At 42.1% G+C, this 26572-nt stretch overlaps 1 protein-coding gene and 1 pseudogene across 1 annotated transcript; one reads left to right on the plus strand and one right to left on the minus strand.

Moving 5' to 3' along the window:
• LOC115195173 (dynein regulatory complex protein 11-like) overlaps positions 1–4218 on the minus strand; it is a 62859-nt pseudogene extending 58641 nt beyond the window's left edge.
• On the plus strand, positions 170–7881 carry LOC115196454 (atypical chemokine receptor 3). The gene is made up of 3 exons (XM_029757296.1): positions 170–595; positions 4961–5797; positions 6126–7881. The coding sequence occupies exons 2-3, from the start codon at positions 5019–5021 to the stop codon at positions 6469–6471; spliced, it is 1125 nt and encodes a 374-aa protein (XP_029613156.1). The 5' UTR covers positions 170–595; positions 4961–5018; the 3' UTR covers positions 6472–7881.
• Positions 7882–26572: the final 18691 nt, after the last annotated feature.

Here is a 26572-nt window from a genome sequence, read left to right on the forward strand (position 1 = left end):
ACTAATATTCTAATGAATTTAGCATAGGCTACTAAATTATAATAATATCATGATAATATATGGCCCTACAGAAAAGCTCGTAAATCTATTATAAGAAATGTCCCCTAAAGAATTCAGTACCAACGCACCACCAGTATCGGGAAGGTGATGGAACGCAAAGCAGCATACGCACTCCGTTGTCCACTGACATTCAAATTGGACGTCAGACTTTTCAGTACTCGGACACAAATAACTAACTACTGTTTATATCTCTATTATGTTGATGGGAGCGGAAATCCGATGTTTCACAAGTCCGTCGATTCCATTGTTTTTTTTGCTGAAACCTCAATGAATCAGTTTTACCAAGCTGCCTAGTTGCCCTAGTAGGCGTTGCTCTCTGCAGTATTTAACAAGTGCACCGGGACAAAGCAAGGTAGTCTCGACAGAGCAGGAACCCGAGAGCGCTTCAGTCAATTTGCGTATAACCTACAGACTTCAATAGGTCTACTATAACCTCAATATTAACACCAGTCTAGGGACTCTCAAACGCATTCACGGGGACATTCTGTGCGATTTCTGTATTGAAGGAGTTACAAAGGACACAGAAAGGCATTTTGTAAGTAACCTTTAAATAACACTTCCCATAGCGCATTTGATCCTACTTTTTCACTGACAGAAAAATAAAATAAAGTTCGTTTTCATAGGCTATTATAGTTTTTCTAACTGGTATGTTATGTTTGTTATTTGTCCGTTTTTCTTGAGTTTAGAAAACGAATGCTTTGACATTAACCAGCCATTCCATGGCGCTGAGATTTGTTGTGCTCTGAAGTTGTCATACATTTGTAAAAGCGCCCGGGTCTCACAGTTGGGGGTGTGGATTAACAGTGGGTTCTAACGGATTAACAGTGGGTTATATCCCCGCAGACTGGTCTACATTCAATCAGATCTAGATTGCCCTGTATGTAAGCAAATGATACGGCAATGGACAGACGCACCTAAATTGTCCACAATAACGTTATTTTTTTAATCTTAACATAATGCATTATAGCTGACAGGTAGAGGTATAGCGTGTTAGGAACTGTGGGTCTGTTTATGTGAATAAATCCCGCATCAAATAATTCATGGAAAAGTCCTGTAGTTTATAGTGTGTATTTCCATTAACAAAAGTAGTTTATAGTGTGTATTTCCATTAACAAAAGTAGTTTATAGTAGGACAACATTCATCTACTGTATCTTCAGAAGACTTATGCACTATCACTAAAATTCTACTGAAGACTGACCCATTTTGATCATTCACATATTCAGCAGGCTACATGCTGGATGGACACCGTTAATAGGTTACCTTTCAATGCATTCATTTAGTACAGATGGTTGCAGAATTTTCACTGTGGAAAAGAGTGGGGAGAGAGAAATGGGGGGGGGGTAGTTCTTTGGAGGAGGAGGGAAACAGTTTAAAGTTGCAGGGTTTCTGCTGAGACCAGAACTAGAAGGGGGATTGAGAGGGGTAGGGAAGATGGAAAGGGGAAGGGAGAGGGGTGGGAGAGGGGAGGGGAGGGAAGGGAGATGGAGGGGGAGGGAGAGGGAGTGTAGTATGCAGAGAGGAAGAAGCAGAAAAGACACAGATGGAGAAAGGCAGAAAAACAGTGAGAAAGACAGAAAGACAGAGACTGGGAACGAGAAATAGAGTGGAGGTGTGTATAATATGTGTATACTGTATTTTTGTGTGTGTGTGTGTGTGAGTGAGTGCGTGAGTTTGTGTGTGTCTGTGGTAGGATGTAATATTGTGGTGTGGTGGTGAGAGACGCTGTGTCCTCACGGGCAGCTCTTTGTGCCCCAGACGGTGCTAGCTGCCCTGGGGCCATTGGGGGCTAGAGGGAGGACAAGGGAACCAGGTGAAGAGCCACTCTGTTTCACCAGTGAAAACACAACAGATTTACAAGGACTGGGGTCCCCAAAAGGGCCACTGCGTTTTATGGCACGTGGAGATGCAACATTTAATGTTATCCTCATTCCCAAATGGATGGTGGTGGGATTGACGGCAGTAAAAACACCAAGCTTTCTACAGCTTTGTTTTTATGTAACCCACCTCTCCCAAATGGGTTAGTTTTCATCTGTCAGTGATTTAAGGTCGTCTTAAAGACAGCTGTCTATCTACTCATGTTACCCACAATGCTTTTAAGGCTATATGGTCATTTTGTTAGATGAACAAACATCTGGCTTATGTTATAAGCAAATAAAGAAATGTTTAAGTTGTTTGATGGTTAAATCCAGTTCATCCGTTTCAATTGCATTTATATTAGTTATATTTGTTTTACAGACATAAAGTATAAACTCTGAACATGTCTTATAAGGTATAAACTCTGAACATGTCCTATAAAGTATAAACTCTGAACATGTCTTATAATGTATAAACTCTGAACATGTCCTATAAAGTATAAACTCTGAACATGTCTTATAAGGTATAAACTCTGAACATGTCCTATAAAGTATAAACTCTGAACATGTCTTATAATGTATAAACTCTGAACATGTCCTATAAGGTATAAACTCTGAACATGTCTTATGAAGTATGAAGTCTGAACATTCTGAACATGTCTTATAAAGTATAAACTCTGAACATGTCCTATAAAGTATAAACTCTGAACATGTCCTATAAGGTATAAACTCTGAACATGTCTTATGAAGTATGAAGTCTGAACATTCTGAACATGTCTTATGAAGTATAAACTCTGAACATTCTGAACATGTCTTATGAAGTATAAACTCTGAACATTCTGAACATGTTTTATGAAGTATAAACTCTGAACATTCTGAACATGTCTTATGAAGTATAAACTCTGAACATTCTGAACATGTCTTATGAAGTATAAACTCTGAACATTCTGAACATGTCTTATAAAGTATAAACTCTGAACATTCTGAACATGTCTTATGAAGTATAAACTCTGAACATTCTGAACATGTCTTATAAAGTATAAACTCTGAACATTCTGAACATGTCTTATGAAGTATAAACTCTGAACATTCTGAACATGTCTTATGAAGTGCTGTATTCCATGAAGACATGCAGTAAAAGCCAAGTAGTGAGAGGTTTTATCAGTGTGTGAAGGGCTACCCAGCAGCACCAGTAGCATCCTGTGTTCTATGGTCTCATCTGATGTGAAGCTCCCTGGCTCACTTCACATCTCTCTCTCAACAACGCGGCCCTCTGACCCCTCACCCTGGAACTGTCAGTTCAAAGGAAAGGGCCATGATATGATGCTGGGTCACTGTCTCTAGTGAAGAATGGGACCGTTCACCTTCCGCACCTTCCATAGACACACACACACACACACACACACACACACACACACACACACACACACACACACACACACACACACACACACACACACACACACACACACACACACACACACACACACACACACACACACACACACACACGCATTCCATCCTGTCCATATCTCAATCGCAGGCTACGTTTCCGTGTCTGTGATGCTCTCATTCCTGGGTCACATTGAAAGCATCAGTACACTCTTCACTCTCTTTGTGCTCAAGGCTAAGTGAATGTCGTTGAGAGGTCCTTGTGAGGTTGGGAGGTCCCTATTTCACAGTCATAACAATGGATGTGCACAAATACAATGGAATCATAAATGTCCATGCTCCACATGTACCTACAGTATTTAGTGACATTTATTTGATTTAGCTTAAAATGGACCATGCTAAATTTTGAGTGAATTTTAAAGTCTCCACATTTACATTTGAAAACGGTATAATCTGAAAAGCCCTTTATTTTGATTTAGTAATAAATCATTTACTGGCTTACTTCAATTCATAATTCAGTGGTATTACAGGCATAGTTGAAATAGTCCCTCAGCTTGCAGTAGTCAGATTAGTCTCAGATGTGAGAATCTGTCTGTCTTAGACCCTGATAACTCCTCCTTTGGCAGCGATGGCCCCAATCCTGCTTGTTATTTATGTACTAGGAGCAATTCTACTTTTTATTGATGTACTAGGAGGAACTCTGCTTGTTATTGATGTACTAGGAGGAACTCTGCTTGTTATTGATGGACTAGGAGGAACTCGGGAGTCCTGAGGAATGTCTCTTGTCTAATGAACTAGAGGGAAAACATTGAGAACATTCCTGGACACAGCATGCGATCGGTCTAACCCCCTGACATCCCACCATGCCGCCTCGGACAGAGGCGCCATGCCCATGGGGAGCACAGGGGACATGACCCTCAGATTTATCCTGTAATAAAGAATACAAACAAGTCTCTGTAATACTACTAGCCACCTTGCAATTGTATGAAGTTGTCTTTAACTAGTCCAGATAGGTTCCCAATCACCCAACCCGATAACTAGCTACCAAGAAGCCATTTCAGTTTATCAATCAAGTTCGAGTAGCTAGCTTGTCTAAAACTATCTTAGCTGGAATGCCTGCCGGCAAGGTTGGAAGACTTTAGAAAAGCAACCAATAACTAAATGTACTGAATAAGTCACATACCTTTCAATCTTTTACCCAGATTTTAGCAGAGATGCAGAGAAGCATATTTCGTTTCTTTAAAATAATAACCACTATTCAGGAGGGTACAGACAGCTCAAGAGGTATGCTTAGATATGCAGAAAAATAAACAGATTTTTTTTACATAGAATTAAGCATGCAAAATGCTGTTTCAGGTGTTTGAAAAATGCAAGATTCTCCAACAGGACCACCTAGCCCCTTCCAGACATCCTCACATACTTTGTACCCCCTCAGATTTTGGGGGTCACTGACACCCCTGGCCTCCTGAGATGTTTTAGATAACGCCTGTTGTCCCTCTAAACAAATGATTGTTTGACATATTTGGTCCATATGTTTGTGTGGTCACCCAGCAAATGTCTTGTTTTGTAAATTGACATATTTCCGCTCATACAACCCCTCAGTTGATCCATTTGTTTTGTGCAAACTCTAACCAGCGAACTTCTTGCTTTATAGATTGTGGATTTTGGCTTTTTCACAACACGGCCTTCCCCCTACCGCGGCGAACGCCACCATGAGTCTGAGTGTGAACGAGCTGACGGAGCTGATGGAGATGTGGGCGGAGCTTAACTTCACAGGGGACAACATGTCATCCCACCACGTAGAGACTCTGCTGTGCCCGGCTGAGTTCAGCCACACGGCGGTGCTCTACACCCTCTCTGTCCTCTACATCTTCATCTTCCTGGTGGGCCTGGCCGCCAACACCCTGGTGGTGTGGGTCAACCTCCGCTCAGAGAGGAACCGCTTTGAGACCCACCTGTACATCCTCAACCTGGCTGTGGCTGACCTCTGTGTGGTGGCTACTCTCCCAGTCTGGGTCAGCTCGCTGCTACAGCGCGGCCACTGGCCCTTCGGCGAGGCCGTCTGTAAGATCACCCACCTGGTGTTCAGCGTCAACCTCTTCGGGAGTATCTTCTTCCTCACCTGTATGAGCGTGGACCGCTACCTGTCCGTGGCGCTATTCGGAGACGGAAGGAACAGCCGCAGGAAGAAGGTGGTGCGGAGGGTGATCTGTATCCTGGTTTGGCTGCTGGCTCTGGCCGCCTCCGTCCCAGACACTTACTTTCTCCAGGCGGTTAAGTCCACACACTCTGACGCCACCGTGTGCCGGCCCGTCTACCCCACTGACAACCCCCGAGAGTGGATGGTGGGCATCCAGCTTAGCTTCATCGTCCTGGGCTTCGCCATCCCGTTCCCGGTCATCGCCGTCTTCTACCTGTTATTAGCAGGCGCCATCGGCAACGCCAACCCGCCCGGCTCCAGCGTCAACTCAAACCAGGAGCGAAGCATCAGGTGAGTGCCTCCCTTACACACACACACATGCACACATACACACGTGCACACATACGCACACATGCACACACACACACACACACACACACACACACACACACACACACACACACACACACACACACACACACACACACATGCACACACGCACACACGCACACATACACACGTGCACACATACGCACACACACACGCACACATAAAGACACACACACACACACACACATAAACACACACACACACACACGCACAAACTCACATACACACGCACATACGCTTTATAAATCCAATCAATGATCAATGATTAATCAATGATTATTATTATCAGCCGGAAGATCATCCTGACCTACATTGTGGTGTTCCTGGTCTGCTGGCTGCCCTACCACGGAGTCCTATTGGTCGACACTTTATCTCTCCTCAACGTCCTGCCCTTCAGCTGCAGGCTGGAGAAGTTCCTTTATGTGTCCCTCCACCTGACCCAGTGCTTCAGCCTCATCCACTGCTGCATCAACCCCGTCATCTATAACTTCATCAACAGGAACTACCGTTACGACCTCATGAAGGCCTTCATCTTCAAGTATTCCACCAAGACGGGCCTGGCCAAGCTCATTGACGCATCACATGTGTCCGAGACGGAGTACTTGGCCGTGGCGGCGGTGGAGAATAACGTGTGATTGGCCCGCTGGGAGAGGACAGGATAAGACAGGATACACTTTATTGTCCCTAAGGGGAAAATTGTCTTGGACACACAGAGGTGATGTCACACAACCCACAGAGAACTGACTCTCTACCAAACAGACTCTATTTAAGGCCTGCTGAACGGGCTGAACAGTTAACTGACTGCATGCGGTCCCTGGGAAGGACATCTCAAGCACATTAGACGCACTGTAAAAGACCAAGACTCTGTTTCATATGCTCTGTTTCATTTACAGTGTGACTCCAGTTTTGTTGTAATTTACCCCTTTTTGAGTGAGTTTGGTTAACTTCCCCCTTGTTTAGTAACAGGGGTGGGGGGTCTTCTTGAGAAAGCACTTCTTCTGAACTGGAGACTTGGTGTCACCCAAACAGATGGTTCAACGGCACCGTAAAAACACACACACACACACACACACACACACACACACACACACACACACACACACACACACACACACACACACACACACACACACTCACGCAGGCACACACACACGCACACACGCACACACGCACGCACGCACGCACACACACACCCTTCCCCCTGCCCTGGTCGGAGCCACAGCAGAGGGAGACGAGGGGCTCTCCCTGCCAGTGTTTATGTGAGCAGGCAGTCAGTCAACCAGACACCATTACCCTGAAGGACCTGCCACTGAATCAAGCCACTGTGTTTACATGGAAATCAGGAATGTCAAACGGACTGACAGCCGAGACCAGAGTCAAAACACTAAAGCTATATTTTATTTTGTGTTCTTTATTCTGATCCCCATCAGCTGACTCTTAAGCAACTTCTGGTCTTCACTGGGCCCATAAAAAAGACATTACAAACACGAAAGCCAATCTGTAGAATGTGACAAGTAGATGTATCTATGTTGATGTATGTATGTTGGTTAGTGAGGTGTCATTATAAAGCCAGGAGGAGCCATCCAGCCCCAAACACTCCTCTAGATGACGCATTTACAAAGTATTGGTGCTTAGTATGTAGAATGAAGGAGGAGACTTTCAAATCCACATGATTAGATCATTGTTTATTCTGTAAATATCATATTTATATATTTGTTGATCTGTAGGTGCAGTGATTTTGTGAAGTTTTGTTAAACAGAACCAATGAAGGTGTGCTTTCTGTGTAATGTAAAAAAAATGGCAGTTATGCAAATGTTTAAAATAATATACCATTAGTTATATTTTAGTTATATTGTTCTTTTTGTTCAACTAGTTTGCATTTATTTCACTACACAAAAGAAAAACAAAATAGCCACTGTGTGTACATTTCAGTCACAACCTGCAAATCATTTGTAACTGTTTTTGAATTTGCAAACGCAGTTTCTTGCCAGTCAGTCATGTTTTTACATTCTTGGGTAAAATAAAAAACAAATGCTCAAAACAGTTTATTATTGCCTTAAACTTCTTTGTCTGAGAGGGGATGTACAGAATGCTCTTCTAGAACATGTGTGTGTTCTAGAATGTATGGGTTGTGTTCTCTTCTAGAGCAACATGTGTCTGTGTGTGTTCTAGAATGTATGGGTTGTGTTCTCTTCTAGAGCAACATGTGTTTGTATGTGTTCTAGAATGTATGGGTTGTGTTCTCTTCTAGAGCAACATGTGTCTGTGTGTGTTCTAGAATGTATGGGTTGTGTTCTCTTCTAGAACATGTGTGTGTTCTAGAATGTATGGGTTGTGTTCTCTTCTAGAGCAACATGTGTCTGTGTGTGTTCTAGAATGTATGGGTTGTGTTCTCTTCTAGAGCAACATGTGTCTGTGTGTGTTCTAGAATGTATGGGTTGTGTTCTCTTCTAGAGCAACATGTGTCTGTGTGTGTTCTAGAATGTATGGGTTGTGGTCTCTTCTAGAACAACATGTGTCTGTGCGTGTTCTAGAATGTATGGGTTGTGTTCTCTTCTAGAACAACATGTGTCTGTGTGTGTTCTAGAATGTATGGGTTGTGTTCTCTTCTAGAGCAACATGTGTCTGTGTGTGTTCTAGAATGTATGGGTTGTGGTCTCTTCTAGAACAACATGTGTCTGTGCGTGTTCTAGAATGTATGGGTTGTGTTCTCTTCTAGAACAACATGTGTCTGTGTGTGTTCTAGAATGTATGGGTTGTGTTCTCTTCTAGAACATGTGTGTGTTCTAGAATGTATGGGTTGTGTTCTCTTCTAGAGCAACATGTGTCTGTGTGTGTTCTAGAATGTATGGGTTGTGTTCTCTTCTAGAGCAACATGTGTCTGTGTGTGTTCTAGAATGTATGGGTTGTGTTCTCTTCTAGAACAACATGTGTCTGTGTGTGTTCTAGAATGTATGGGTTGTGGTCTCTTCTAGAGCAACATGTGTCTGTGTGTGTTCTAGAATGTATGGGTTGTGTTCTCTTCTAGAGCAACATGTGTCTGTGTGTGTTCTAGAATGTATGGGTTGTGTTCTCTTCTAGAGCAACATGTGTCTGTGTGTGTTCTAGAATGTATGGGTTGTGGTCTCTTCTAGAACAACATGTGTCTGTGCGTGTTCTAGAATGTATGGGTTGTGTTCTCTTCTAGAACAACATGTGTCTGTGTGTGTTCTAGAATGTATGGGTTGTGTTCTCTTCTAGAACAACATGTGTCTGTGTGTGTTCTAGAATGTATGGTTTGTGTTCTCTTCTAGAACAACATGTGTCTGTGCGTGTTCTAGAATGTATGGGTTGTGTTCTCTTCTAGAATAACATGTATCTGTGCGTGAGTGGTGGAACCTAGTCAGGACCAACTGTGCTCCACCCCCAAGTCAGTTAACCGTGTCAATGACAGACCTTTCTACCCACTGTGTTCTGAAGCTGCACCAACTGTGTGTAAATGACACTGTCCTGGTAGAACCCTGTTTAACCAGCTGATGGGAAGAAAAGAAAGAAAAACAAATGGATATCACATCGTGGAAGTTATGGAACACATCTCTTCTTTTCCACAACATACAGTAATCTTGTTAAAACCGTGTTTATCCCAAAGAACTCTGCATATATGGGGTAGTTTATATGTTCAGCTGCTGCAGATTCAGGACATGAAAATCACAATTAATCATGTTTCTCCAATAACCTCCATCTAACAACAACCAAGACATGATATTTAATAAACACACAAACAAAGCACCTCCCTGGTGGGAACTATGTTCTTCCAGCAGGGTTGTCCCCCGTGTCAGGGGCAGTCACATCCACATTAGCCCAGTGGAGTGTGGTGATCCCTGGGGCAACAGACAGACAGACTGACAGTGGCTCCTGACTGGCTCCTGGAGGAAACCTCCAGTCCTGTCTTAACTTGTCACCCACCCCAGGGGCCTCAGGCTAGGCGTGTTACATGGAGTAGCAGGTAGGCAGAGAGGCTGCTCTGGCAGGAGACAGAATGATGTTTGAAAGCTTACAGGTTAGCTGTAACATGGATTGCTATGAGAGTTAACTCGGAAGCTGGTTTAGGGATATCTGGGGAGTCTAGTCAATGAACCTCAAAGACATGAGTATCTGGTATCCAACTGGTTTTCAGGGTTAACTAGTTTGGGCATCTACCCAGCCTGTCCCAATCAGACACTTTCCACTATGTATAAGATTCTATAGGAGAACATATAGAAAGAGGCATGACAGTCAGCACATTAAAACAAATCCAGTAAGACAACAGCTAAGACGAATCCCTGTGCTATTTCACTGTTTCACTCTCCTGTCCAAACATCAATGGGGACTTCCAGAACAACGCCAGAGAGGTCTAAGAGCATCGCAGCCTCTCCTGTGTGAGGGCCTCCTGAATGGACTGATCGTGGGAGCAGCGTGCGTCTGAATGCCAAAGGCCTCCGTGGCGGCACAGCCATGTAGCAGAACAAATAGCCTTTCACTGTATCCTCATTCCTCCTGGGATACAGAAAAGCAGGCGATGTGTGTGTGTGTGTGTGTGTGTGTGTGTGTGTGTGTGTGTGTGTGTGTGTGGATTCCTCGTTCTCACGGCCATGAATGTGGCAGTGAAACAGCGATCTGATCCACTGTCAGATCAGTCTCCCAGGAGGTATGGGCTCATTATCCAACCCCACTCCTTAACCCTCATCCCCCCCTCCCTCACCCTCCCTCATTCCCCTGTTCTGTTAGAAGGCGGGAGAGGGAAGCAGCGCTGACGCCTGACGGACTGATCTGGTCATGACAAACATGAGTAGAATCGTCAGACCGTCCTAGGCTGAATCTTAATTCCCACCAATTAAAGGTCTTTCTGGAGAGGCACTGGAGTTGAACTCACAGTTGGCGAGAGCTGCCATATCAGTGTAGACTGGAGGAACCTGATCCTGCTAGTGTCGGATTGTCAATGGATTCCTTGGAACATAGATTCCTTGGAACAGATTTATACACATGAATGAACAGATTAATAAACATAGATTGCATCTATGCTGCATCTAGGTAATTGACCTCTCCGTTGGGGCAACGGGGAACAAGCTCTGTACATAATCTGATTCACTTTCCAAACCCTGGCACTGAAATGGATATCAATTTCACTGTACCAAATGTGGAAGTCTGAGTGTCATTATCCTAACATAATGTATGTGAGGGCGTTTCCCCTTGTAGAAGGAAACCTGTCCAGATTAACGATCAGACAGGTCAGAGCTGAAACGATAGTGGGTAGATAATACTCTTCATTGGTATCATGAGGAGTAGTCAGTCTATGTTCCAATATGCATACCAGAATAACATTTAGAATGCACGTCCAACACAACGCTTCTAATTGGTACGCTATGAACATTGGAACAGAGCATCCTAGGCCAATCAGTGAACACCTGCATGGGTCATGTGAGAAAGGGCGGAGGTCAGTGGATTTGCATGTTTCTCTGGGCACCACCCTGTGGGGCCTCTACTTCTGCTGTTAGCTGTTAGCATAGCGCTAATGGGCCATTCAACAGCTGCCTGTGTATACATGGTCTGAGCTGCTAGTTTAAACTAACTTTAACCCTGCTCTGTTGTTTGGTAATTAGCTTGTAAAGTGCAAATAGACATAGTGGTTTTCTCATGGGGGGTCCCTGGACTGGTTATAGGTTAGCTTATTGGTCAGTCTTTATCCAGTGTGGGGAGGACATCCTATTCCTAACCCAGAGAATGGTGAAGATTACTGGGTCAAGGACCAGTGGAGACGGAGCATTGGGGAATGGACAACCTTCGGTCTATCAGGTCATCTGGGTACAGAGATCACATTATTATTTTTTCTAATGGGATCTTCCTGGGCCGGTCCGAAATGGAAGAAAACCCTATTTTGTTCCTGTCATGTGACACCATGTTGGGAAAACAGGCATGTAATGATGGGAAGAGATGATGGTGATTATTTTTACAGGGAGGTGGTGTTGCCTCTATTCTATGTTCTGTAAATTGTGAAACTATCAACAGTAATGTTTATAGAAGAGTTATCTGGAGCAGAATGTGTCTTGGAGAGGGAGGGAAACACACACACACACACACACACACACACGCACACACACACGCACACACACACACACACACACACACACACACACACACACACACACACACACACACACACACACACACACACACACACACACACACACACACACACACACACACACACACACACACACACACACAGCGAGGGGAAGACAGACAGACAAAATAAATGATTTTCATACATTGCCTACGTAGGATTTAACCTTTGATTCAATAATAACCAACTGCTAAGCTGATTGATGTCTGGACTACAAAAGGAATGCTTGCAGCCTTTTAAACAGAGATTTGGGTGCATTATTAGAAAAATCAAATTATTATAATATTTTTTTTAGATCAGTGGGGTTATATATAAAAGGCTCCCATTGGAACAAGATACTAGGGCAACAAACTGCACTTGGCATCCAGCTAGATTCACTAATTGGAAAGCCTTGGCCTGGTTTCCCCCTTTCAAACAGTGAAATCCATAATTCATATTTGTCCTGCTGAGATGAAAACAAGCCGACATCCCCTCGACAAGGGGGTAGTCTACAGCTAGCGCTCGGCATTGTGGGTCAAGGCTCAGCAGCCTAGACAACTTGAGAGGTTAGTTTCTTAGATCTAACTCCTCAAACTCAAAGCTCTTTACCTATATTAATATGTGGCTAAGTCAACAACATTATTAGTTAGACACACCACAGAGGGGTTGAAGAATTACACAACACTGTATTTGAGATGCAGCGTTCCATTAAAAGTCCTTCTTTCTGTGTGACAGTACATTGGGGCCCAGGCCTGGCCAGGCACTGAGGCAGAAGTTCCTTAGTTAGTCAGTTAGGCCAATTCAATTCAAGGGGCTTTATTGGCATGGGAAACATGTGTTAGTAGATAATATACACAGTGAAATAAACAATAAAATGAGCAGTAAACATTACACTCACAGAAGTTCCAAAATAATAAAGACATTACAAATATCATATTATGTATATATACAGTGTTGTAACGATGTTCAAATGGTTAAAGTACAAAAGGGAAAATAAATAAACATAAATATGGGTTGTATTTACAATGGTGTATGTTCTTCACTGGTTGCCCTTTTCTTGTGGCAACAGGTCAGAAAATCTTGCTGCAGTGATGGAACACTGTGGTATTTCACCCAATAGATATGGGAGTTTATCAAAATCGGGTTTGTTTTCGAATTCTCTCTCTCTCTCTATTCTGTCCTTCAGTGACATGGGCGGAGTAGTGTGAGTAGGGATCTCTCTCTCTCTTCTGTCCTTCAGTGACATGGGCGGAGTAGTCTGAGTGTGTAAGGGCAGGGTCAAGTCTTCTGTTGAAAAGAGAGGTTTCAAAGAAGCCTACATCACCCTATAACCGCTGTACAGGCAGGGGGAGAGGGAGAGAGGGAGGAAAAGGAGAGGGGGAGAGGCCTCTATGGCCAGGGATACTTCTGTGAGATTGACGGCTGTGTGTGAAAACCCCAAAAGGGTTTCTCTTCATGGTGGAGACGCAGGTCTCTTTCATTCATATTCAAATGATCTAATAATGCATACACAATGGCACAGTAAATCTGCATTCTAACTCAAAGACACACATCTTTCATAGACACACAATCCACAGCTTTCAGCGCCAAAGAAAATGTGACCAAAAGAATGTTCCAGTGCATTGACCACACACACACACACACACACACACACACACACACACACACACACACACACACACACACACACACACACACACACACACACACACACACACACACACACACACACACACACACACACACACACACACACACACACACACACACACACACACACACACACACAATAGGGGTTCCTCCTCTGGCCAGTCTGGTCCGTTTGTATTGAGGATTCATGTCTCTGCTCATCAGTTGAATCTAGCAGGGACCCAGTAAGACTTATCTGTCCTGGCCAAACAGTGGCATATTAGGTTTACATTTACAGCTCAGCAGCTCATTGTGAGGCCCATTGTCCCTGGCTAGGCCTGGGTTATCTACTGAGGATTGTATTCAGTGTCATTAGGGAACGATGCATCACTAATACTCCACCGACACTCCAGCACAGCAAGGGAAAAGGCAATTTTGGAAAGGCAATCTAAACTCCCGGTACAAGTTCGGGTGTGTGTGGACAGTAGTTTATGAGGAAACTTAAAGATGGCTCAACATTTTGACTTTTCTAAAGTTACAATTTGAAACAATCTCCAAGAGATTGGTTTATGTTTAGAGATAAATAGTCCCATAGAAATTGACTGAGCCAGCAGACTCGGCCAAATTGCTGTCCATAATTATTTACAGTTTTTTTGCAATTGCTTACAGTTGCGGAATTTGGCTCATTGTGTCAAAACTCTACACACAAGCCAAATAAGACAACACTTGGATATAATGTAACGCCCTGGCCATAGAAAGGTTTTTTTTGTTCGTTATTTTGGTTAGGCCAGGGTGTTACATTGGGTGGGCGTTCTATGTTCATTTTTCTATGTTGGCTGGTTTCTTTGGATTGGCCGTGTGTCGCTCCCAATCAGGCACAGCTGTAGTTCGTTGTTGCTGATTGGGAGTCACACATAAGTAGCCTGTTTTTCCTTTGGGTTTTGTGGGTGATTGTTTTCTGTTTCGTTAATTTTTGACCAGACAGGACTGTTTGCTGTCGTGTTTTGTTTATAGTGGTTCATTTTATTAAATATTCAAAATGAATACACATCCTCCGCTGCACCTTGGTTTTATTACGACGACGGCCGTTACAGATAAACATCTCACTTCTATGTCAAAATTAAACTCTGCAATCAAAACCTAACAATCCTTTTTTTAAATGGCATTTTTTCAACAAAATGATACACACACGCACCATTTGAATTATTCGTTCAAAGCAGCAACAACACACTGATGTACTTTATACAAAACACTGCTGTCTTTAGTACTTTGTATATCTTTTTAATTTTCTCATACAGAGTTCTGTGAAAGAATGTTCCGGTACAGTACATCTACCCACATTTCAATGAACACAACAATATAAAGGCTCCAGAAACAAATATATACAGCTCATTTATTTGCCATTGCAGGTTTTTACAACAACAAAAAAACACAAAGTAGAATTACAGTACAATAATCAATACAATATGTTACTGTAAACTCACGGAAACAAAAATAATTACAGTAAAATTACAGCACAATGGTAAACAAAAAATAGTATTGTAAGGGATTGTAAGGGATGGGGTGGATGGTTTATGGATCCCACCTTCTGTTAGGGTCTGGCCACATCACCTCATCCACATCACAAGCAATGTCATCCCTGGTTAGGCAACGGGGAAAATATTGCCTTGCTTGCTGTATCCAACCCTGGACTGACACCACCTCAATAACTCCGTATGCCTCTTCCATCGCTTACAGAAGAGGCAGGCGGGCATGTGGTTGGCGGTCACACACTTTCCAATGCCAAGCCAAAAATAATTCCTCAATCGGATTGAGAAATGGAGAGTAAGGGGGCAAGTACACAACTGAAGTTATTGTGGTTGGTGAACCTCCTACTCCTCTCTCTCTTCCTCTTCCTCTACCTCTTCCTCTTCCTCTCACTGCCCCCATGTTTGCAAAGTTCTCACAAAAGAGGTGAGCTTACCTGAGGTCTATTTGTAGTGCTAAGGCTCAGACTAATTGGTGTTCAATTACTGTATGTGTTTCCATGTGTGTGTGTGGGTGTTGCAAATTTCAGGTATGTTTTGCATTTTGAATAGAAGTGTTTTCCCAATGATTGCAAGAAATGTAATTCTTGAAAGAAGTGTCTAATGTAAGAAACAGTGTGTAGTGTTTTGCAAGTGTGTTGCAGAATTGCAAACAAAGTACAAACAAAGTGCAAAGTGTGTTGCAGAATTGCAAACAAAGTGCAAAGCAGAAAATGTGTTTGTACTATTGGTGCCTTTGTTTAAGGAATGGTTTCAAAAGTTAAGGTTTTGACGCTTTTGTCTAAGCATTCACTTTCAGTGTGCAAGCAATTGGCAAAAACTGTAAAACCTATCTGAAACCATCCATCCAAAACCCCCAATGTAGCACCAAAATTATTCCCATTCCAATTTTGTCAGTAGTAGGGCCCCTTCTGGGTTCAAGGAAAGGTGGTCTCTCTCTCTCTACCGTGGTGAAACATGAAAACCCTATTTTACTTAGCACAGTCCCACCGCAGGCGCCTGCATTCACACTGATGGTGCTGTTGGGATAATGGACTTGAGCCCACACAGGCTGTGCTTCTGTCCTTGGATTGTTGTTCCAAGGGAGGCCATACCTCCTCCAGACCAGCATACTTTCCTTTCAGAAGAGGAGAAATGAGGAGACAACCTGGAGATCTGGTGTTGGAATCGCACACTGATCTAGCTCTGGCCTTGCAAAAGAAAGTAAGAAAAGTATAGAAGCTAAGTTTTAAAGAACTAACTGAATATAGCCTACAGAATTAACTGAATATAGCCTACAGAACTAACTGAATATAGCCTACAGAACTAACTGAATATAGCCTACAGAACTAACTGAATATAGCCTACAGAATTAACTGAATATAGCCTACAGAACTAACTGAATATAGCCTACAGAACTAACTGAATATAGCCTACAGAATTAACTGAATATAGCCTACAGATCTAACTGAATATAGCCTACATAACTAACTGAATATAGCCTACATAACTAACTGAATATAGCCTACAGAACTAACTGAATATAGCCTACATAACTAACTGAATATAGCGTACATAACTAACTGAACATAGTCTACATAACTAACTGAATATAGCCTACATAACTAACTGAATATAGCCTACATAACTAACTGAATATAGCCTACATAACTAACTGAATATAGCCTACATAACTAACTGAATATAGCCTACAGAACTAACTGAATATAGCCTACATAACTAACTGAATATAGCCTACAGAACTAACTGAATATAGTCTACATAACCAGCTGAATATAGCCTACATAACTAACTGAATATAGCCTACATAACTAACTGAATATAGTCTACATAACCAGCTGAATATAGCCTACAGAACTAACTGAATATAGCCTACATAACTAACTGGATATAGCCTACATAACTAACTGAATATAGCCTACATAACCAGCTGAATATAGCCTACATAACTCACTGAATATAGTCTACAGAACTAACTGAATATAGCCTACATAACTAACTGGTTATAGCCTACAGAACTAACTGAATATAGCCTACATAACTAACTGAATATAGCCTACATAACCAGCTGAATATAGCCTACATAACTCACTGGATATAGCCTACATAACCAGCTGAATATAGCCTACATAACTAACTGAATATAGCCTACATAACTAACTGGATATAGCCTACAGAACTAACTGAATATAGCCTACATAACTCACTGGATATAGCCTACATAACCAGCTGAATATAGCCTACATAACTAACTGAATATAGCCCACAGAACTAACTGAATATAGCCTACAGAACTAACTGAATATAGCCTACATAACCAGCTGAATATAGCCTACATAACTAACTGGATATAGCCTACAGAACTAACTGAATATAGCCTACATAACTAACTGAATATAGCCTACATAACTAACTGAACATAGCCTACATAACCTGCTGAACATAGCTTAGATAACTAACTGAATATAGTCTACAGAACTAACTGAATATAGCCTACATAACTAACTGAATATAGCCTACATAACTAACTGAACATAGCCTACATAACCAGCTGAATATAGCCTACATAACTCACTGGATATAGCCTACATAACTAACTGGATATAGTCTACAGAACTAACTGAATATAGCCTACATAACTAGCTGGATATAGCCTACAGATCTAACTGAATATAGCCTACATAACTCACTGGATATAGCCTACATAACTAACTGGATATAGCCTACAGAACTAACTGAATATAGCCTACATAACTAGCTGGATATAGCCTACAGAACTAACTGAATATAGCGTACATAACCAGCTGAATATAGCCTACATAACTAACTGGATATAGCCTACATAACCAGCTGAATATAGCCTACATAACTAACTGAATATAGCCTACATAACTAACTGAATATATCCTACAGAACTAACTGAATATAGCCTACATAACTAACTGGATATAGACTACATAACTAACTGGATATAGCCTACAGAACTAACTGAATATAGCCTACATAACTAACTGAATATAGCCTACATAACTCACTGAATATAGCCTACATAACTAACTGGATATAGCCTACAGAACTAACTGAATATAGCCAGATAACTAGCTGGATATAGCCTACAGAACTAACTGGATATAGCCTACATAACTAACTGAATATAGCCTACATAACTAACTGAACATAGGCTACATAACCAGCTGAAAATAGCCTACAAAACTCACTGGATATAGCCTACATAACCAGCTGAATATAGCCTACATAACTCACTGGATATAGCCTACATAACTAACTGAATATAGTCTACATAACTAACTGAACATAGTCTACATAACCAGCTGAATATAGCCTACATAACCAGCTGAATATAGCCTACATAACTCACTGGATATAGCCTACATAACTAACTGTCATGAATCACGCTTCCTGAGTTCCTGAGTTCTGCCTGAGCTGCCTGTTTTCTGTTTTGGAGTTGTTTCCTGAGGTTTCTGAACACACCCTGTCTGGTTGCCGGGCGACGAAGCTAGGCGGGAGATCGCTCAATTACCCGCACCTGCATCTCATCAGCCATCTGCACACCTGGTCCTGATCATCACCTCTTCTCTTCATAAGCTCTGACCTGACATCCATTCCCTGCCGGATCGTTAACAATGAACAGTATGTTGTGTCAGCGTATCAGCCTCATGTTACCAGAGTTAGTTTTGTTGTTCTGTACTTTTTACCGGTTACTCACCTCCATTTACTCTGTCTACAGTCATTCTCCCGGAACATTCACCCCACCCCTGCCTGGTCGTCGGTGGCTTCTGTGACATCATTGGATCTGCCTATTCACTCTCATCAACTCACCTCTGCTGCCGCTCCGTCTCCTGGATTATTCTGCTTTCACCTTGACTCTGTAAATAAATACTCACCGTCATTTTACTCACCTTGTCCTGGTCGGCTTCTGGGTTCTGCTTTAGAGAATCGTGACACTAACTGGATATAGCCTACATAACTAACTGGATATAGCCTACAGAACAAACAACATTGAGACATTATTAGATATCTGGATATCTGGATATCTTTTATATTGCCTTGTCATCCCTTGTCATCCAATGCTGGATAGAGTTTCCAAACCATGTGGAAGTCTGAATGGAATCAAAAGAGAATGGGCTTGGGACAAAGACGACCCATCTGAGACTGAGAAATGGACCTTTTCATACCTTCTTGCATTTCCAATCACCCCAAGCTATGGCGTGCAAGAATGCCATATGTCACCATGATGACAAGTAATCTATACTCACAGAAGTGAACATCCCTTGACCCCTGACCTCAAAAGTATGCAGTATTGGCATGTTGATGAGTTACGTCTCCATTTTCATTGTTGCTTTTAGCATGAGCAGTTTGTTATGTTCAAGGTCAATTTGATAGTCCGACTAAGATCGCTCAGACAGCTTTGGCCAGAAAAGGAGTTCACATTTAGTCTTCTCTCAGAGCGGAAACCTAAATGTATATTGGCGAAAGAGCTAAATATTCTGTGAGAGTGAGATGTGACATATAAAAATAGAACCATGTCCCAGAGTTCCGATAATATGTACCAATAATCAGTAAAATAAAAGGGGATTTACTTAAGTTAAATTTCAATTTAATTGAAACAATCCTTCACTGGTAATTTCCTTCTGATGCAGACTGGGAAACGACTGCCAAGAAAAAGTCTCAATAGAAATATCTTCTAAAAACAAACCCTGCTTTATATGACAGACATTCCTTACGCAATCTGTGTTTGAGTTTTATCAGCACTGTAACCCTTTCAACTAGGACTGAAAATCATCAGGCATGATTGACTGTCACGAGGTTCTTTCAACTCGTTCCAGAAACATACGTCAAGGGTGTATGAGCTGGATCTATGCCAATCACCTCATTCAAATGATCCCCCAATAAACCATTACATAGCCTTCCATCAGACCATAATGTATTCTAAGACCTGTTATAAGCATTCATAACAGCTCATAGCTCCTTATATCAGTCTTTATAACAGCATGAATCCCTAAATGTACATTCGTAATGCATAACAAGGAAATATAACACTGTTATAGAAACTGAATTAAGGCGATCTTACATTTACATTTTAGTCATAGCATGCGCTCTTACCCAGAATGCATCTTGCAATGTACACCCCTACACACCCAAAACAAGCCACTTGCTCTAAAACCACATAACTATTTAAGAAAGGGGCAGTTAACCTTTAGATCCACGAAGGTCATGTTAACTGAGAGCAGGTGTGAAACAAAGAGGGCATCGGCTCCACACATTCCAGAATCCTGACCTGGGCCAATAGGAAATGCCATTGGGGTCAAACCTCACAACATGCTTCGCTGACCTCCCCTCCCAGCATGGAGGCCTAGACTAAAAGTCTCCAGGACAACAGTGTTTAAGAGCTCTCAGTGGCTGAGGCCAGATGTCTTTTACTGGTTGTTCCAGTAGTCCTACTACTTCAGCTCCCTCAAAATATTCATGCTCCTATTCTTGTAAATCGTAAACAGTCATTGTATGTTTTGGCGTCCCCTCTGTGAAGAAGAAGGGAGAGATGCACTCAATATTTCTCCCTTCACTTGTTCACTTTAAAGGGTAGAGTTTAGTTTGATGGATTAGCCTGTGAAATGTGGGCCTGTCAGTGTTGACAAACGAAGCACACCTCCGCTAAGTAACATGCCATGTTCACGAAAGCCTGGCTGGCCAGCGGTTTGTCTTAGTTCTGCCTCGCTGCTCTCTTTTGTTTTTGTTTTTATGAATGGTTAGTAGTAATTACAGTAGGACACCCATCTATCGTATGACATGTATAAGCCACAGAGAAACCTCACAGCTGGGAAAGTACACAAAGAAAATCTAAACAGGTCCTATTGATCATCTGTTGGAAAGCATTTGCTAATGTACGTGTATGGTATAAAATCATTTCAGTTATGTTTTGGTCTACCAACCTCTGTTAAAGCCTTTCATGCTGATTAGACCGAAACAATGACTTAATTTTCAATAAAAAGGTTAAACTTAGGCTAGCAATCTGTTTTTGGGAATGTCTCCAGCGCACCTGCATGAGTCTTACTACTGAAGATGTGTGAATGAGTGTATCCCTTATTACAGTTTTTTCCAACTGCTTACACACAAAATGTCACGCGATTTTTGAAACCTCTCACTCAAAGTGCAAAACTACACACCAAATATCCAAAACCATAAGCTATTTCTCAGCCTTTGACTCAGTTGTCAATATGCATAAAACACTTTTTTCAAAACACTACACACAATTCTCTACTTGAGAACAGGTATGCAACTATCTAATGACTATTTTAGCATTACAGTAATGTACTGTAAAATACGTATGACTGCATAGTATTGCATAAACATTTGTAACTCTAAGCCATCCATTTACTGCACTGCATTGAATGAATAAATGCTGTACTACCTTTTTTTGTACATTGTTTACAGTTCCTATGCTGAACACATACTGTGTTTGAATTCTGTACAGAGTGGAAAGGCAAAGACATCATGGAGGACGAGGACGCTTGTTTACAGATGTATAAGAGACTGCAATTATAAATATGGTTTTGGCCAACAATGCAATTAGGATTCGAGAGATAAGAGAGCATATCTTGAATAATGACACCATATTTAACAACATCAAGGCTGTAAGCCTGTCGACCATACAACGCATCCTCCAACAGCACCGAGTGACGATGAAACAACTTTACAAGGAGCCATTTGAGAGAAACTGTGACAGTCAAGAATATGCGACATGACTTTGTAGAGGTATGTATGCAACACTACTTCCAGTACTTCAGACATACCATATTTACTCATCTGTATATCCTTTTGTCTGTTACAGAGTATTGGAGCTGGATGCCCATGTAATTCGCCATTCATTTATTTATGTGGATGAGGTTGGCTTCAACTTCACCAAAACCAGGCGCCGCGGAAGAAATGTAATAGGACAGTGGGCAATTACCAATGTCCCTGGACAGCGTAGGGGTAATATAACTATGTGTGCTGCCATAACTCAAAACGGGGTCCTCCGTCACAATGCCACACTGGGTCCGTACAACACCGGCCATATGCTCACTTTTCTGGATGCAATTTGCACAATGCTTGTCCCTGATCCAGATCAGGACCCTGCTAGATTTGTGGTTTTATGGGACAATGTTAGTTTTCACCGGGCTGTTCTGGTCCAAAACTGGTTTGCCACCCATCCACAATTTGTAGTTTTGTACCTACCCCCATATTCACCTTTTCTAAATCCCATAGAGGAATTCTTCTCAGCCTGGCGCTGGAAAGTGTATGATCGCCAACCCTATGCCCGCATGCTGCTTCTCCAGGCAATGGAGGACGCATGTGGGGACATAGAGGTTGCCTCTGTCCAAGGTTGGATACGCCATGCTAGGAGATGCTTCCCTCGATGTTTGGCAAGAGAAAACATATCTTGTGACGTGGACGAAGTATTGTGGCCAGACCCAGCCCGGAGAAGAGATGAAGCGTAGCTTAGCACTGGTGACTGCCCCCCCCCCAATTCCTGGACTGCCCCCCCAGGACCCACACACACAATTGTGTTCTTTACTGTATTCTAAAGAATATACTTTTGGTTTACATATGTTTATGGTTTTGTTGTATGCTACTGTATACAACAGTAATGTTTGGCCTAATAAATATTTTCTGTTTCTACATTGCATTGGTGTTTACAGTGTACTTTGTCGTGTCTTTGGGTACCATTAAACTGAAGACATGTTTATCAATTAACTCCCTGTAATTATTATCACGCGATTAAACTGATTAATCGTTTAATTGTAATTAACTAGGAGATCGGGGCACCAAGAAAAATATTCAGATTACAAAGTTATAATTTTCCTAATATAACTTTCCTATATTATAATATTATATTATAATATAGGCCGATTATCTTCTGGTTTAAATGGTGTATTTTACCTCGCGTTCAGTCTCATTCCAAACGTCGTAAATTGTTGTATCTGCACGAACCCAGTCTTTACTAAAATCATCCATACATCAATTGTCTTAAAATCATTTATTTACTACACTAAGTAATTAACAGAAAACATACAAACAGTAATTATCGTCACAAAGGATTGGTAGCGTAATGTGCCCTAATGGCTAACAGGCAGGTCGGCCTGTTGAACAATGGATCATAAAAGTCAGCTGAGGATGCACACCTACAGAGTTCATTAATATTACAATTGACAATTGAACGCTCACTCATTCGGGAACAATTGCAATCAATATATATTTACGCTCAGTGTCGTCGGGATCCTCGTTGAAGAGTTCTGTTCTGATGGAGAGTTCTCCCTCTCTCTCTCTCTCTCTCTCTCTCGGTTAGAATGGATCTTTCAGAGCGACATTCATTAATGTCGTCATAGAATGGATGTTTCGTTGGTCTTCGCGTTCGATGATATAATTTACTTAGCTGCAGACTAATAATTAATATCAAAGACTTGTTCTTATTCTGTCGGTCTCGATAGTAAAAGTTAACCACGTGGTATAGTTCACTTTCAGTAGAGGAATTGGATGGTAAAACCTACTGGCCATGGAGTGCAGGCCTGGTCTTAAGAAAGTAAATCAGGGTGGGGGTTTTTATAGGTGACCCTGGAACAGGCTTGTCAAATGACGCCTGGTCCTGTCTGTGTCCCTTGGGGGGGCGTGCCGATGGCTGAGTGAAGCTTGGTACAGAAATCCAATTCTATCACATTAACATCAGTACATAGCATCTCAATGTATTACAAATAGCTTTATCCTTATTAATACATTTTATACAACCATTATGATGCAAGTCTCCTCGCTGAGGCTATTATATAAACAGTTTTATGGTAATATGGCTATATTGTCTCTTCTGAGTATCACAAAATTGTACCAAGCGGACCAGTTCGTAGCTGGATTCTTCACCAATCTTCCATACCTTCTCCAGAACATAAAATGTCGTTCGGTTCTCCAATTCTATGAGTTGGAAGAATTTCCTTTGTCTCTCTATGAAACATGTGGTAGGAGATTCTCCTCTTAGAATTTTTACAACCCTTTCACACAGGGCCTGGGTGGGGGTGCAAGGTTGGGGGATGGTACAAAGGGGAGGGGGTCAACTGTCCTCCCTGTACTCAGAGGCCAACGTCATGACAACTTGTTACCCCTCTCAGCAGATTACTTTCACTGTAGAACATTGTATTGAAATGTAGATATAAGCCTATGAAAGACAAAGGAGCTTTAGATTTAGAACAGTGTTTACATGGTATATCCAAAAATGTACTATTATGAAAGCAGTGTTTGCCATTTGATGCAAATGCTTCATTCTGACATGTGTTTATGGCATTTTGAATGCAGTGTTACATTTTGAAGGAGATGTGAGGCATTTTGTGTGTGCAGTTTTGGGAATTGTGTGTAGAGTTTTGAAAAAAGGAGACAGTTTTGAAAACGTGTGTAAGCAGTTGGAAAAAACTGTAAACTGACAAATAGATAAATTAAAGATCCACAAGGGAGGAGACAGCTGCAGTGAATCATGAGATATTATAGGCAAATGCATGAAATGGTCTTAGCTTCCTCATCCTGTCTGATGTGATGAACTCAGTGGTTAATTTATTTAGAGCAAGGGGCCGTTGAGCACACAAGACCAGCTGACGGCAGTGTGTGTGGGTGTTTGTTTGGGGGTCCTGAACCCTGTCACTCACCAGCGTCACTCATAGACCCGGGGAAAGCGGCATTATGATGTGGAATTGAACTGGGGTCCGACTTCCATTGTGGCTACCTGTCACATAGAGACAAATTATATCTCAAACATGATTACTGTTTTGTGAGGGTGTAACTCAGATTGACAAATGACACCTCTATTTACTGAATGCTTCGAGGCAGCGTTGCCATGACACTACACCCTGGAGATGTGCTGTCTCGCAGTCTTTCTCCGTATGATGGAAATGGACCAGAGGAAACACAGCATTCTGCATTCCACAGTCTGTCAGACTGCCAAAGCAAACATCACCCTGGTGCTAAAACATGGATGGGCATCGATCCTATTCATTCTCTTCTCATCAGAGGCATTTTTCAGCTGACTGTGGGGTAAGGTTGATCAGACAACTGGCCTTAAATTATTTTCCTGAATACTGGTATGTGTCTGAATGCGCGTCCTTGCTTTGGTATCTAGTGAGATATGACTGGGAACTAACCAACTGTGCTATTTTGTGTGTTTTTTTCGCATTGTTTGTAACTTATTTTGCCAATAATGTTGATGCTACTGTCTCTTATGGCTGAAAAGAGCTTCTGGATATCAGAACAGCGATTACTCACCTCGAACTGGACAAAGATTTTTTCTTTAATGAGTCTGACGCGAAGGATATAATGCTGCTCCCGGACAAGGCCCAAATCCCCATGAAGAAAAGAAGGAGATACAGGGGGCGCAGATCAGGTTGCCTTGTGAGAATTCGTCTGCGAGTGGGTAACCCGCCTCTACCATCCGTTCTATTTGCCAACGTGCAATCACTGGAGAATAAACTGGATAAGCTCCGTTTGACAATATCCTACCAACGGGACATTAAAAACGGTCATATTTTATGTTTCACTGAGTTGTGGCTGAACTACGACACGGATAATATACAGTTGGCTGGGTTTTCCGTGCATTGGCAGGACAGAACAGCTACGTCCGGTAAGACGAGGGGTGGGAGTGTGTGTCTATTTGTCAATAACAGCTGGTGCGCGATGTCTAATATTAAGGTAGTCTCGAGGTATTTCTCGCCTGAGATAGAGTACCTCATGATAAGCTGTAGATCAGACTATCTACCAAGAGAGTTTTCATCTATATTTTTCGTAGCCGTCTATTTACCACCAGAAACCAATGCTGGCACTAAGACCGCACTCAACGAGTGGCCGGGGACTTTAATGCAGGCAAACTTAAATCAGTTTTACCTAATTTCGACCAGCATGTCACATGTGCAACCAGAGGAATAAAAACTCTACACCTTTACTCCACACACAGAGACCCGCACAAAGCTCTCCTTCGTCCTCCATTTGGCAAATCTGACCATAATTATATCCTCCTGATTCCTGTTTACAAGCAAAAACTAAAGCAGGAAGTACCAGTGACTCATTCAATACAGATGTGGTCAGATGACGTAGATGCTACGCCACAGGACTGTTTTGCTAGTACAGACTGGAATATGTTCTGGGATTCATCCAATAGCATTGAGGAGTATACCACCTCAGTCACCGGCTTCATCAGTAAATGCATCGACGATGTCTTCCCCACAGTGACCTTACATACATATCCCAACCAGAAGCCATGGATTACAGGCAACATCCGCACTGAGCTAAAGGCTAGAGCTGCCACTTTCAAGGAGTGGGACACGAATCCGGACACTTATAAGTAATCCCACTATGCCCTCAGACAAACGATCAAACAGGCAATGCGTCCGTACAGGAATAAGGTATAAGGAATAAGGTAACAACACATCTGCCACG

This window comes from Salmo trutta, chromosome 6 (assembly GCF_901001165.1).
Source record: "Salmo trutta chromosome 6, fSalTru1.1, whole genome shotgun sequence".
NCBI lineage: Eukaryota > Metazoa > Chordata > Actinopteri > Salmoniformes > Salmonidae > Salmo > Salmo trutta.